The sequence below is a fragment of the Bos taurus genome, chromosome 13 (genome assembly GCF_002263795.3).
Source record: "Bos taurus isolate L1 Dominette 01449 registration number 42190680 breed Hereford chromosome 13, ARS-UCD2.0, whole genome shotgun sequence".
Classification (NCBI taxonomy): Eukaryota; Metazoa; Chordata; class Mammalia; order Artiodactyla; family Bovidae; genus Bos; species Bos taurus.
This window is the reverse complement of record NC_037340.1, coordinates 72666170-72680165: the sequence shown is the minus strand read 5'-3', so window position 1 is coordinate 72680165 and position 13996 is coordinate 72666170. Positions and strand designations below refer to the sequence as shown.

Below are 13996 nucleotides of genomic sequence, written 5' to 3'. Positions count from 1 at the left end.
GGAGACATACAGCGAACTCCGAACTCCGAACTCCGCAGAACCACTCCTCCTGATGGAGGGAGTGGCAGCTGAAGGGAAGCCCACACCTTCTCAGCCTGTCATGAGTCATACAAATAGACAAGATACCTAAAAATCACCTACTTAGGTGACCTGCCTAAACCTTTTCGCAAAATTTAGTATGCATGTGCGTCTCTCTGTCGAAATGGTCTACAGTTCTCCCCAGATTCTCAAAGGAGTCCATGGCTGGAAAAAAAAAAAAAAACAAAAACAGAGATTCGCTGAAATAGTCCGAATGGAGACACTGAGGCCCAGAGATAAAAAAGTGAGTTGCCTCAAGTCAAACAACAGGGGTATAGTAAAGGCATTTCAGTTCCGATTCCGGTGTCACGTTCACGGTTCTGACCGTGTCGAATACCTCCTTGATTTCTCTGCAGCCCTGGAAGATCCTTGGGAGGCGAGGGCTCTCGTCGGAGCTCTGGAGATGTCGCAGCAAGTCCAATTCGGGCGTAGAGGGGGCTCTCGCCAATCGCTCAGACGGGGTCCATTGCCGTGAAGATTCCCCCATCATGGCCTCACCCGGAGGAATCCCGCAGCCTTGTCAATTCCAGGCACCAAACACCAGGAGACCCGCAGAAGTGGAGGCGGCTGGCTGGTGAAGCACGCCCACTCGCTCACCTGACCAAGCTGAAGAAGCGGGCAAGCCCCAAAATCCCATCCCCAGCGAACCCTTCGCGGAGGGAGGAGCCAGGGAAGAGAATAACAGGAAATGACGTCAGGCGCACGTGTTTCACGAGGGGCTGGCGCCAGGCTTTTGAGACGCGCGGCCACGACCTCGCGCCTGCGCAGCCGCTGCCCTCCCCCGTCGCCGATTCCCCGAGATGGGAGGAGAAAGAGAAGGGGGCGGGGCGCGTGCCTGGGTGACGCAGGCGCAGTGCGACTTCGGAGGCGCTGGTCGTCCCTCCGCGGATTTGGATCCGGGTCAGTCAGGCGCCGCGATCTGGGAAAGACGTTCTAAACTGACCGGACTGGCTTACCGGAGCGCCCCTGCTGCGAGAAGGTGAGTACCCTGACGTGACGCGGACGCGCCGCGTCACCGCGTCTGGGCCTCCCGGCCCGGCCTGGCCACGGGCGGCTTCCTTTGGCCCTCCCGCCGCACGTCGAGCCGCGTCGCCCGCCGACGCTGGCCGCCTGGGCCGGGCCGTCCGGGCCGGGCCTGCGCCTCTCCGCGCCCCCTCGGCCACTGCGGCCTGGCCCTGCCAGAGGCTCTTCTCTCTCTCCCCTTCCCGCCTCCGCGGCCCCCGCGCCGTGCCTCCGCCCTCTCCCGCCGGTCCATAGTTTCCCCTTTTCGCCCTCCTCGGCCGCCCTTTGCCCCTTCCCGCCCTTTCTCGCTGGTTCCCGAGCCCCAGTCTCGTTGGCTGCCTCTTCGGCTCTGTTCCCGCCTCCTTCTGGATCCCTCACCCCTTTGGCCCGACGCAGGCCTCTCATCTTGGCCGGGGGAGTATCCTCAAGGGGAAACTTTGCAGCGGGAGAGCCCGGGCGGGTTCGGGCGCCAGACAGATCCCCACTTTCCGAACCGCCCCCCCAGGCCCTGACCTTTCCCCACCCCATCTTGTTTAACCTCGACCGACCCAGTTTCTGGGTGAAAAGAATTAACTTTGTGCTCTAGCAAAGCACAAAGCTCTTCTACACCGAGGGTGTAGAAGTTGAGTGGGTACAGAGAGACATGAACGTGTTTTGTCTCCGGGGCCGATTGTTGCAACTTCGTCTTGTTCGCGTCTTCCAGAGTTGCTGGACAGGATTTTCTTTTCCCGGACTCCATGCTTCCTGCTGGGCTGGGAAATTTTCTAAAAGCTTTATTTAACATTGTGATGACACGCTTACGCGCGGATCCTTTATTGATCGTTCTCAGGTCTTTTCAGGGTCCGGGAAATTTGGACCTAGGCTTGTGGTTGTTAGGTGGGCTTGGTTAAAATTGCAAGATATAAATAATATTGTGAGACTTACTCTTCGTTTGAAGTCAGAGAAAAGTCAGGAATTTGCCCTTTTGATGGATGAACTTAGAAGGATTTTGTGTTTTTGTTTTGGTTTTTTGAAAGGTTAAGGGAAACTCCGAATCCCCGTGTGATTTGACTTAAAGTAACTTTAAAAGTTTGACCTTTGCGGGGATTGTTCAATTTCAAGAAGATAGTGCAGTAAAAATCGGCAAGAACGCCTCCCATAAACTTAATGAAGATAAATCAAGTGTAAGATCCCCGGAGTTGGTTGTGCAGCTCTCGATTTGAGTGAATGGGAAGAGGGAGGAGCATGGTAAAGCCTTTTAAAGTTACAGACACGCTACTGTTTAGCTGTTAAGGTCATACCTGAGATTCACCTTTGCTCTGGGTTAATTTAACTGAGGGAAAAGATGAGTAATCAAAATGCTCGAAGTCTGAAAATAGTTTAAATGGAACTTCATTCCTAGAGTTTTAGTCGGTAGCCAGTCTTATTCTGGCCTGTTTTGGTTTGTAAATGATGGCTCTTTTAGTGTGCCAGTAAGAATGTTAGTGGAGTTTGTATTAACATCTGGAGGTCACTTACAGTATATAAATTAGCCCTGTATAATTAAAAGTTCCATATCTGAGTGCAAAACATCTTAGCACAGTGTTAGGGCAGGAGTGGGGTTCATAGTCCTGAGTTCACACCTACATGCCTGAGCATCCGGACTAGTGCTAAAAGCACAGCGTAGGGATTCTGTCAGTATTTGCGGAAGGAATGGATTCCTGCCTGTAGAATTCAGCAATGCATGTGTAGATGTGATGTGTGCTGATTTCTAGAGAGGCCCGGAGAGGGATTGTGTGGGGTCCAGAGGAGTGGGGAGACTGGCTCATATGATGTTCCTCTGTGAGGGCCAGCGTTTGGTCATAAAGTAATTGAGGAAAACTAATAAAAACTTTATTTTAGTTCTGCCAGCAGGAGGAATTTGTTTACAGCCTACAGACAGCACCGTTTTAGATGCTGTGGAGCTTCAAAAATAAGAGAATATCTGATCTTTGGCCATCCCTCTCCCCAGGTATATAGAAGACGTTATTGTGTATCTGGGAGAGGATCCTCCTCTAAATCTAGAACTGAATTAGTAGCCAGTGAAATACGGAATTGATATTGTTTCTTCACAGTGACGTACTGGTTAAATAAACCAGCAAAAATATCTGTGGGGAGTGTATTTCAATATTTTAAGAAGTTGAGGTGAAAACTAGATAAATTCTTTTGAGACTGTTTTCAGTGTTCTCAGAGAAGTCTGCCTAAAATACCTTCTACACATAAATAAAACAAATAGTCTTGATTACTTGCTTCCTAATTCTGTCTCTGGTACTGTGTGGTTACATTAACAAACATATTATGACACTCTGACCTTTAGAATATTAGAGGTCTCACAATAACATCAAACCCACCCCTGAGAAATGAGCAGATATAAAATCAAAGAGGCTCCAAGGATCCAGGCACTATTCACTGGGAGAGTGCCCAGGGCGGGGTGGGGGTGGGGGGGATGGGGTAGCAGGTTAGAAATAGAGAAGGTGAAGTGAATGCTTAAAAAATTCCTCATTTTCTTATTTTTTTGTTTTACTTTTTTCTTTCTGATTTCCAGTAATATGTTTATAGAAACCATTTTCATTCTGGATTTGGTATCAGGAAAGTTTTTACCCTAAAAGTAAAAAAAATGGAGAGATTAGAGTCAATGAATTGATTAACTTCTCTATTGTATCTCGTTGTTTTGGTTGGTCTGGGGCCCCCCCGCCCCTCCCCCCCACCTTTTTGGTTTAAATATAAAAATCAGGGTGGGGGAAATGGAGAACTTTGGTTAATCAAGCTAGTTGATTAGGTAGAGATCATTTAAAGGCATATCTGTAGAACAATTTTAGTTTTTTTCCTTTATTTCCTGTCTCTTCAGCTACCTTTAAGATTTTGAGTTACAAGTGTAGTTCATCTATTTTTGTGAGAGAGTATTAGAAGCTAAAGAAAGCAAAGGTATCAACCTTATAGATAGTGTGTGGAGTAGTCAGTATCATTGAAACAAGTTTGTAATCCTGCCTTGACAGTGGTAACAACTTGATATCTATCTGTATGATTATTAGGATGAGTATAAATACTCATATCTGCATCAGGATTGCTTTAGAGAAATGCTGTCATGTGTCATGTAGTTATTCTTACCTGAAATGTTTAGAGTTAGATGAGACAAATACTCAGTAGTGGGTTTTTTTGTTGTTCAAAAATTTTTGTTGAAGTATATATAGTTGATTTATAATATTGTATTAGTTTCAAATACACAGGAAAGTGAATGTTTGCATATACATATATACACTTTTTAAGTAGCATTTTAAAGATCAGAATCTTGTAGACTAAGCTTTTCCCTTTTTATTTCCAATGCAATGATCATCTTTTCTGTAGGTTTCTAGACTTCTACAACTGGAAGGATTTCCCTTCCTGTTAAAAAGTATACAGAAACACAGATTTTAGGTAATGGTGATCTAATTTCCAAAACTGTGAAACAAGATGTTGTCTTCAAGTATTTGGACAGTTTAAATACCATCATAATAAACACATGTTTTCTGTATCATTTCATTTGTCTCCTCTTAAGAAATAAAACCTGCAGTTTCCTAATCATTGAAACTTCCTTTTAGAAATAGAAATTTGCACTCTATCCCACTAAGAAGCAATGGTAGTATCAGGAATACAGATTTTAACCTGTTTTCACTTTGCTCATTTAATTTTTCTTTTCTTTTTTTTTTTAGTATTAACGGGAACATCCATAATAGTGTAAAAACTTTCACAATGAAATCGGAAGCCAAGGATGGAGAGGAGGAGAGTCTACAAACTGCTTTCAAGAAACTAAGAGTGGATGCATCAGGGTAATTAAATATGAAGTATATTATTGGGGAATTGTTTACTAGATTTAAGTAGACATTTCCTCAGGGGAGCTCTTTCTCTTCTAAAGTTTCTTTTTATTTGTAGGAAGTATAAATGTTAATAGTGTGATATTTTACCAAATTCTGTATAACATTGTTATAAAAGAAACTCTTCTGTTAAATTTTGAGAAGTAGCTGCTCATTTGTATTCCAAGGTTGGGAATTATCCTTAACTTTAGTAGAGTACCGCTTTCCCTGCCCCCTGCCTCTTTTTAATCACACATTAGCAGTCAGTGTCCCATCAGAGAGTTCCTCCTACACCTCTAGGGAATCACAGTATTTTTCACTGAAAGTGAGTTGGTTCAATAGGAATCTCTGCAGACATTGTCAATTTCATGGGCTCTGATCGCTGAGCCTATCACTATGGAAACCTCTATTCATTAGGGTTCTGTCACTGAGATCAATAGTCTTGGACCCTTTGGTCAAACTAATTAGAGCACCTGCAGACCAGCTGCTGTCTGAATGTTAATATTTTCACCCTTTGCAAAATGTTCTATGCAGGACTCTTTTCATCCCCATTCTTTGCCCCAGGCCAGAAGATATCTTAAATTTTAATGGATATAACAATATTTCATTTCATGAACGGAAACCCAACTCAGCAAGGAGCAGTAATGACTTTAAAATTTATTACTTATTTTACTATGCCCTCAATACTGAAGTACTCTGTACATATCATCTAATCCTCACTACCAACTTAGAAGATAGACAGTACAGAGTATACTGTATAGTTTACAGAGGAGCTACAGATGAATTGTCTTATAAAAGGTCACATTGGTAAGACGTGGTAGAGCCAGAATTTGAACCCAGATAATTTTTCTCCAGAACCTCTGCTCTTAACCATTTTTGTGAAGACAACATGAAGAAACACATTCAGTGCCTGGTGCATAGTAAAATTAAATAGATGTTAGTTGTTACAGCTGCCTGCCTATTGCTAATCCTGTTTTTGACCTACCAAATGAGAAAATTTATACTCATAGATTTGCACAGCAGCTGTTACAGGTGCTGACATTGTTTCCATGATACAGCAAGTATCTTCTAGTGATTTTGCCAATATGATCATCTTGCCATTAGAATTGATTAGTATTTGCTATTTTGGGAAGCAGAAACAAAGCAGAGAAACACATAGTTCCAGACTCTAGTCATAGTGTAATTTTCTGTGATTTCTGGTATAGACTATGCAAATCTATGCAATTTTTTAATCAGGAAAATACTTACAAATGCACAGGTATATGTAAATCCCTTAGTGTATAAATTTACTTAACTCTTGATACACAGACTTCTTTCCTGGTATTTTCATTGGAACATAAAATTAAGCTATTTCTGTGCCCCTAAAAATTACTTGGAACATAAAATCTTTTAAAATACTCTGTACAGTTTACGGTCCGATACTGTGTATTTGTAGCCTGCAGTCTACTGTGTGTGAAATTATAAAGAGGAGGAGCAGTGGAGAGCATTTCAGAAAACCAAGTAAGAGTGCAAGGGGTGAGTCATTACTGTGACTAGGCAGAATAAGACTTGTGTAGTGTGTCATGCAGTTCTAGTTGGTTGTTTGGAATTGTTGCTGATTTACAAATGGAACATGTGAGGTACTGACTCATAGGCTAACCAAGCCTTGCCAAGGAATTCAGCATGATCCTGTTGAACAGGTTTTGGTTCCTAATGGTATTTGTCTTATCAGGATAGACTCTATATATTTAATTGCAAAACAATATAGTTCTTTTTTTCAGACTGTATATATATATATCTTTAGCATAATACATGCTTATTTAAATCATAAAATGGATAAAAAAGTAAAAATCACACCTTACCATTACCACTGTTAGTATCTAAATCATCTGTAATATCACTGTTTTTACACAGTTGAAATCATAATATATGTACAGGTATTCATCCATGCTGTTTTCCCTTAATATTATAAGCATTCTCCCATGTCATTAAAGTTCTTTGTACGCTTAATTTTTAATAAATTCCTAATATCCCATTGTGTACCAGACACCACTAATTTTATATAGTATGGTATTTTCTGTTATTAGACATTTAGTTATTGCCAGCTTTTAAATTATGTTTCAGTGAGTGAGCATCTTGTTACTTAGTAGACTGTCTCTTTCTATAGGATACTACAGTGCTGCAGTATGTGTAGTAGGAGCCCTGTGTGTGTGTGTATATTGAAAAGGTCCAGAATAATTTGATGTTAAATGTTAATGTTGATTTCTGGATTGTGAAATTAGAGTTGATTCTTTTCTCTTTTAAATTTTTTCATCTTCTTTACTGAGAACCCACGTTACTTGTGTAGTTTTAAACTGTAGAGATTAAACTGAATAATATTTCAGGTTTATTGGTTGTAAAAATCAGAATATTTTTGTATAAGTCGTATACTATTTGAAAAAGGATTCATTTAGATTGAGTCTCCCAGAGTTAGATTGAGTCTCCTAAAGTTTATCCTCCTGAACTTAGTCTCCACAGCTCTGGTTTGCCCACATAAAGTAAGCGGTCAGTGTCATTAGCATTCTCCCTGGACATACGGCCGATCTGCCCCAGATAAACAGTCTATTTATATCCCACTGCTGGTTATACTTAAGAATCATTCTTTGGCTTACAGTTTTGCAACTGTGAGCTCTTAGGGATCCTCCAAATTTGGTTTTGAAGGACAGTTTACAGTGAAAGCTGAGCAATTCTTGAGAAAAGCAAACTGAAAAGGCAATAAAGGTATTAACACAAGTTTCATTTGGGTTGGTGAGAGCAGTGTGTTCTTCTTGCGTGGTTTTCTAAGCAGTAAACTCTGTTCTTGTCTTCAGGTCCATAGCATCTCTGTCTGTTGGAGAAGGCGCAAGTGTCAGAGCGTCGGTCAGAGCAGCAGTAGAGGATGCCAAACCTAAGTCCGCATGTGCGTCTAAAGACAGTTGGCATGGGTAAGAACTTCTCACTGCACATGGTTTTTATCCCAGCACCTTAACGTGGTACTGGATTTTCTTTGCTGAAAATTCAAAAGAGAATGTCTTATGATACAGAACCCAAGATGCACCAATTAAAGAAGAGTCTTTCTTCTCATTGTGAATTTGCTGAGACTTGCTGTCTGGCCTGGTTCATAGTCAGTTTTTATAAATGTTCTATGTGTGTTTGAGAAGAATGGCTCTCCTCTCATCATTTTTAGGTTTTATAAATGTCCATTAAAGTAAGCTTTTAAATGTCTTATTTATAGGATCTTTTTTCAAATAATTCTGTTGGTGTTGTTAGCTTGGCCTATTAATAATTGAGGGGCTTGTTGAAGTCTCCCCCAGTGGAGTACATTCGTTTATTTTCCCTGTAAGTTCTATATCTTTGCTTTATCGTTTTGAAGCTGTTTTGTTTATAGCCTAGGTTCATGCCAGTTTAGAATGTTTTCTTCCTGATGAATTGAGACTTTTACTGTATTTAGTGACCTTCTTAATCCCCCATAATGGCTTTTGTCTTAAAGTCTGTTTTGTCTGGAGTTAAACTTACATTTATTTTGATTATTGATATATTTGGATTTGTTCTGCTCTTTTATGCTGTTTGTCCTGCTTTTTCTTTTTTATTTCTTTTGTTCCCACCTTCCCTGTCCTCCCCATTTGAAAAATTGTTTGAAATGTGTTTGTTTTTCTCCATACCAGTTTTCCTTTCATTGGTTTGGAAACTACATACTTTGTTTCTCTTAGCCCTCCTCCTCAGAACTGTTTTGCTCCAGTCCCCTCCCAACCTGGTACTTCAGTTCTGTCAATTATTTTTGTCTCACCAGTTCAGTTTTATTTACCCTACTTCATTGTATTTAATTAGAGAGTGTTGGTTTAGATTCATCTCATGTACACTTCCTTTACTCTCACCATTGTGGCATCAGACCTTCCGTATAGGGTCACTTTCTTCCTAAAGAAGTCTGTTATTTAGTTAAAAAGGCGCAGTGGGGGTGTTTGCTCTCTGTTAGTTGTCCATATAGAATGTTTCTCTGAAAATGTCTTTATTTCATCCTTTTTCTTGAAAGTTATCCCTGCTTTAGTGAACCTGAAATCGTGGTCCTAGGTGGCAGTTGTTTTCTCTTAGCACTTGAAGGTGTTGTCTTCTGGCTTCCATGTTGTTGTTGAAAAGCCTACTTTCAGACTTAATTTTTCTTCTTTTGGCAATAATCCATCTAGTCTCTAGCTGGTTTTAAGATGTTCCTGTTGTTTTTGGTTTTCTCCAATTAGTTGTCCTGCTTGTGTGCTTTTTGTGTTTGTATTCTCTTGCATCAGTTCAGAAAATTGCTCGGCCATTATCTCTTTCAAGTTTGCTTGGCAATTTTGAACTTTTTTCTCTTTGCACAATTCTTATTAAATATTTTTTATAAAAATTACATAATGTGCCTGATAATTCCCAGTATCTGAAAACTTGAGAGTGTCTAAATCTGTTGTTCAGCTGTTTCCAGTGATAGAAATGAATTCTAAATCTGTCATTCTGTTGAACGAGTGATTATTTGTAGCATTAGCTACCCACCCCCACCCCGCCCCGCCCCGTGGTGGTACTGAAACTGCCTTGTTCAGAGCATGGAGCCCAGCATTGAGGTTTTTCTAAGTTGTCTGTGCAGAGTGCTTCCCCAAACCACTGGTCAGAGGTTCCTAAGACAAGGGTTGGGACAGGGCAGACAGGTCTTCTGCACCAAATGTTTGGTCTGAGAAACGTGACTTAAAACTACCCTTCACCTCTCCTATAGTAAGGGGGTGTTGGAGTTTTTGAGATGCACAGGCTCGGGCAGCTTGACAATGGAGGTGGGCACACGTCTTTGTGGAGAACTTATTTTCACTCATTCACCAGAGAGGTGGCAATTTCCCAACCATCTTAAAAGATCTCTTTAGAAGAACACTGTATCCCAACATCCTCTTGTGTGTTTTTTCCTCTTAGGTCTACAAGGAAGTCTTCACGAGGAGCAGTGAGAACCCAGCGTCGCCGCCGTTCCAAGTCTCCTGTCCTTCATCCTCCAAAGTTCATACATTGCAGTACAATAGCTTCTTCCAGCAGCCAGCTCAAGCACAAAAGCCAGACTGACTCCCCTGATGGCAGCAGTGGGCTGGGAATTTCAACCCCTAAAGAGTTCAATGCAGGAGAATGCTCATCTTCTCTCGATACTAATCACACAGGGGCGGTTGCTGAGCCTTTGAGAACTTCGGTTCCAAGGCTCCCATCAGAGAGTAAGGAGGAAGATTCCTCTGATGCTCCCCAAGTCTCCCAAGCAAGTCTCCAGGCCAATGATCTCTCTGACTTTCAATCGGTTTCCAAGCTAAACCTGGGCAAGCCATGTGTATGCATAGGCAAGGAGTGCCAGTGTAAGAGGTGGCATGACATGGAGGTATATTCCTTTTCAGGCCTGCAGAATGTCCCCCCCTTGGCCCCAGAACGAAGATCCACACTTGAGGACTACTCTCAGTCGCTTCACACGAGAACTCTGTCTGGCTCTCCCCGTTCCTGTTCTGAGCAGGCTCGTGTCTACGTGGATGATGTGACCATTGAGGACCTGTCGGGCTACATGGAATATTACTTGTATATCCCCAAGAAAATGTCCCACATGGCAGAAATGATGTACACCTGAGAGCAAGAAGCTCCTTACTGTGCTTTAACCAATGAAGGGTTGTCAGAGAGTTAGTTAACAGCAGACCTTGCAGCTACTTTGTGTGAGAAGACATCTCCTTCTGCTCACTGTGCTTGCAATAAAAACTTTTCTTGGCATCTCAGTCAGTTAATCTTCGTTCTTTAAACTTAACTTTCTGAGTTCTTACATACCCACCAAGGTGAGCAGATCATTTAGAAATGTCCCTGGGGGTGAACAAACGGTCATTGCTTGACTGGTAGCAGCATATTTATGGTGAAAGCCTTTGAAAAAACCGTGCATTTTTCAGATGTGTGTTAAGATTTGGGTGCCAAGGAAAATGAAATGTGGTTTTGTAACTGGACTGAACATTTGTCATGCTGTAATTGCCAGCCCAGCGGTATTAGAAGTACATGACAGGTTTAAACTATCTCTGATTTACCTAAGATTTATTGTGTCTTTAAAGGTTTCCTATGTTATTGTTAAGCCAGAGATCTAAGGTTTAGATTCAATATAAATAAACTGGCTGGCCTGCCCTATATTGTTTGAGAGAATCATTAACCATCACCAAGCAAACCCCTGCTGGTGCTCTTCGCCCTGAGACACGTCACATAAGGTTTCTTCCGTGAGAAGCAGCTTGGAGTGGGCTGCTGCTTTGCGGGAGAGGGGTGTGATGTTGGACACTGCCATGTATCTGCTCCATCTCGCATTCTGGTATATATGGCATGTTTCAGTCACTTGCAGTATAGCTCTCATACCTCAGTTTCAAATGTTCTGGATGGATATCTCTTTGTACTGCCCTCCTACCCCAGCAGGCCCCAAAGAGAATTTTATCCATGCCGTGTCCTGTAATTAAAGGCCGACCAGGCCACAGCTCCCTCTAAAGTTTCGAACAAAAGTCTGTCCACAGTTTCCACTGGAGGAAGAACCCTCTCTTTTCTGGGTGGTTCCAAAGTGACATGCTGCCATATAAGGCAAGGGTACTAGTTTGCCATTCTCTTCTCTGATTGAATATATCCAATGAATATACTCCAATGTTCATTGGAAGGACTGATGCTGAAGCTGAAACTCCAATACTTTGGCCACCTGATAACAAAAAACTGACTTATTGGAAAAGACCCTGATGCTGGGAAAGATCAAAGGCAGGAGGAGAGAAGGGGACAACAGAGGTTGAGATGATTGGATGGCATCACCGGCTTGATAGACATGAGTTTGAGCAAGCTTCCAGGAGTTGGTGATGGGACAGGGAAGCCTGGTGTGCTGGAGTCCACAGGGTTGCAGAGAGTTGGACACGACTGAGCAAGTGAACTGAATCTAGGCCATTAGGGCTTCTGGTTATAAGGGCACCTATGGCCCCTCCCCCCACCCACTCCCCAACACAGCTAGTGTTTTGCTTTACCTTTTTTACTAGAAAGAAGTGGAGTAAATTGAGCTGAACATGTTACTTGAACTAAAATAGTTCTAAGTCTGTTAAGTCTTTTAAGGTTTTAGTTTGCTTTTCAAAGCAGCAGTCCAATTATTAATTCTGTATATTAACAGAACAGTCACACGAGAAGGGTGAGTGAGGCCCGTTTTTTATTCAGAGTTGATAGGAGGAGAGTCATAACTGAAAAGGACCAAGTTCCAATGGCTGAGTAACCTGTTGGAGAAATCCACACTTGGACAAAAACTTGGGAACTCCAGATTTGCAGGAATGAGGTGTAAGATTTACATCTCAGTCAGAATCTTCCTTTAAACGTGAATCTTGGAAGTCCAAGATCACTCAAACCCAGTTGGGCCAGCTTTAATATGTGTTCCTAATTGGGACAGTTGACCATTTGTGAGTCCAACTTACGGGACCAATGTTTGTTTGTCAGATGCATCCTGGAAAACAGATTCAAATTGTGGTTTGAGGGATTTTTACTCTGATGTTTTGGAAAGTAGCATCCTGATGTGTAACTTCATTGAACATATCTTCACTGAGTGCTGTCAACACAGTCATGCTATACCAGGTGCTGGGAATAGGACATCAAATCCTTGGTGGAGAAAATGCTATGGAGAGGAGGATTAGGAGAGAGCAAGGGCTAGGGCAGTGGGAGGAGTTGCTGTTTCATTTGGGGTGGTCAGAGAAGCTTCCGTGAGGAGGTGACATCTGAGCTGAGACCTGAAGATAACGAGAGTGAGCCATGTGGATATTTGGGGGAAGAGCATTCCTGGCAGCATTCGTTGAAGCAGGCGAGGTCACAGAAGCATGGGTGATGGGCAGATCATGGAGACCCTCTTGGGTCGTTTTAAAGGCTTTGGTTTGTGAGGAGACAGGGAGCCTTTGAGGGGGTCTGGAGGACAGGAGAGACATCAGACTTGTCTTTTATAAAGACCACTGGCTGCTCTGTAGACTAAGAGGGGAGCTAGGAAAAGGAAAGGAAGGAGGCAGTCAGGAGGCTACTGCAGTGAATCAGACAATGATTTCAAGTGGCTCAGACCTTGGCAGTGCAGGAGAGAAGACCTATTCTGGAATTATTTTGAAGGTCGAGCTAAAGGGATTTACTGATGGATATAAGTGATGGATATAAGGATATGGGCTTCTCAGGGGGTGCTCGTGGTAAAGAGTGAGTGAAAGTCGCTCAGTCATGTCCGACTCTTTGCAACCCCCTTGTCTGTAGCCCCCGAGGCTCCTCTGTCCATGGGGGTTCTCCAGGCAAGAATACTGGAGTGGGTTGCTGTTCCCTTCTCCAGGGGATCTTCCCAACCCAGAATCGAACTCAGGTCTCCCGCATTGCAGGCGGATCCTTTACCATCTAAGCCACCAGGGAAGTTCAGCGGTAAAGAACTCACCTGCCAATGCAGGAGACATAAGAGACATGGGTTTGATCCCTAAGTCAGGAAGATCCCCTGGAGGAGGGCATGGCAACCCATTCCAGTATTCTTGTCTGGAGAATCCCATGGACAGAAGTGCCTGGCAGACTTCAGTCCATAGGGTCTCAAAGAGTCAGACACGACAAGCAATTTAGCATGTGTGCACATAAGGTATGAGAGAAGGATTGAAATTAAGGATGATTCCCAAGGTTTAATACAGTGGGAGTTGGCTGGAGGAGCAGATTTGGGAGGAGACTTTGGGAGTTTGGTTTTGATATCATGTAGAGATGCTGAGTCGGTGGTTGGATATGCAACTGAAGATCAGGGGTGGGACAGGCTGGAGATCCAAAGTTAGGAGCCATCAGGGTGTGGGTGTTACTGAAAACTCTGCTGGCAAAGGAGATCACCTAGAGAGTAAATGTGGATTCTCAGTAAGAGGACCAAGTTCTGGATCATTTCCAAAGTCTAGAGCTCAGGGCAATGAGGAGGAACCTGCAGAAGACTTGTGTGGGAGCAGCCAATGAGGCAGGACAGAACCGAGAGACAAGCCCTAGGAGTAGAGTGAAAAAGCATCTCAAGAAGGGGGTTGTCAGCTGCCAAATAAGAAGGAAAGATGAGGGCACGTAGTTTGTGAGGGTGCTGGGCACAAAAA

General features: G+C 42.9%; 1 protein-coding gene across 3 annotated transcripts; it reads left to right on the top strand.

Annotated features, from left to right (window-relative positions):
- Positions 1 to 988: 988 nt before the first annotated feature.
- OSER1 (oxidative stress responsive serine rich 1) lies at positions 989 to 11047 on the top strand. 3 transcript variants are annotated; one of them, XM_059892514.1, is made up of 5 exons: positions 1000 to 2307; positions 2941 to 3049; positions 4767 to 4883; positions 7736 to 7849; positions 9828 to 10654. In XM_059892514.1, exons 3-5 carry the CDS (start codon positions 4807 to 4809, stop codon positions 10510 to 10512), a joined length of 876 nt encoding a protein of 291 aa, XP_059748497.1. In that variant the 5' UTR covers positions 1000 to 2307; positions 2941 to 3049; positions 4767 to 4806; the 3' UTR covers positions 10513 to 10654.
- The last annotated feature ends 2949 nt before the right edge of the window (positions 11048 to 13996 follow it).

What these genes read in the sequence shown, in the direction of transcription:
- OSER1 (XM_059892514.1), top strand. Translation starts at nt 4,807, where the DNA reads ATGAAATCGGAAGCCAAGGATGGAGAGGAGGAGAGTCTACAAACTGCT. An exon ending in CTAAGAGTGGATGCATCAGG is followed by an intron (nt 4,884 to 7,735) that starts GTAATTAAATAT and finishes TCTTGTCTTCAG; the next exon opens with GTCCATAGCATCTCTGTCTG. An exon ending in TCTAAAGACAGTTGGCATGG is followed by an intron (nt 7,850 to 9,827) that starts GTAAGAACTTCT and finishes TTTTCCTCTTAG; the next exon opens with GTCTACAAGGAAGTCTTCAC.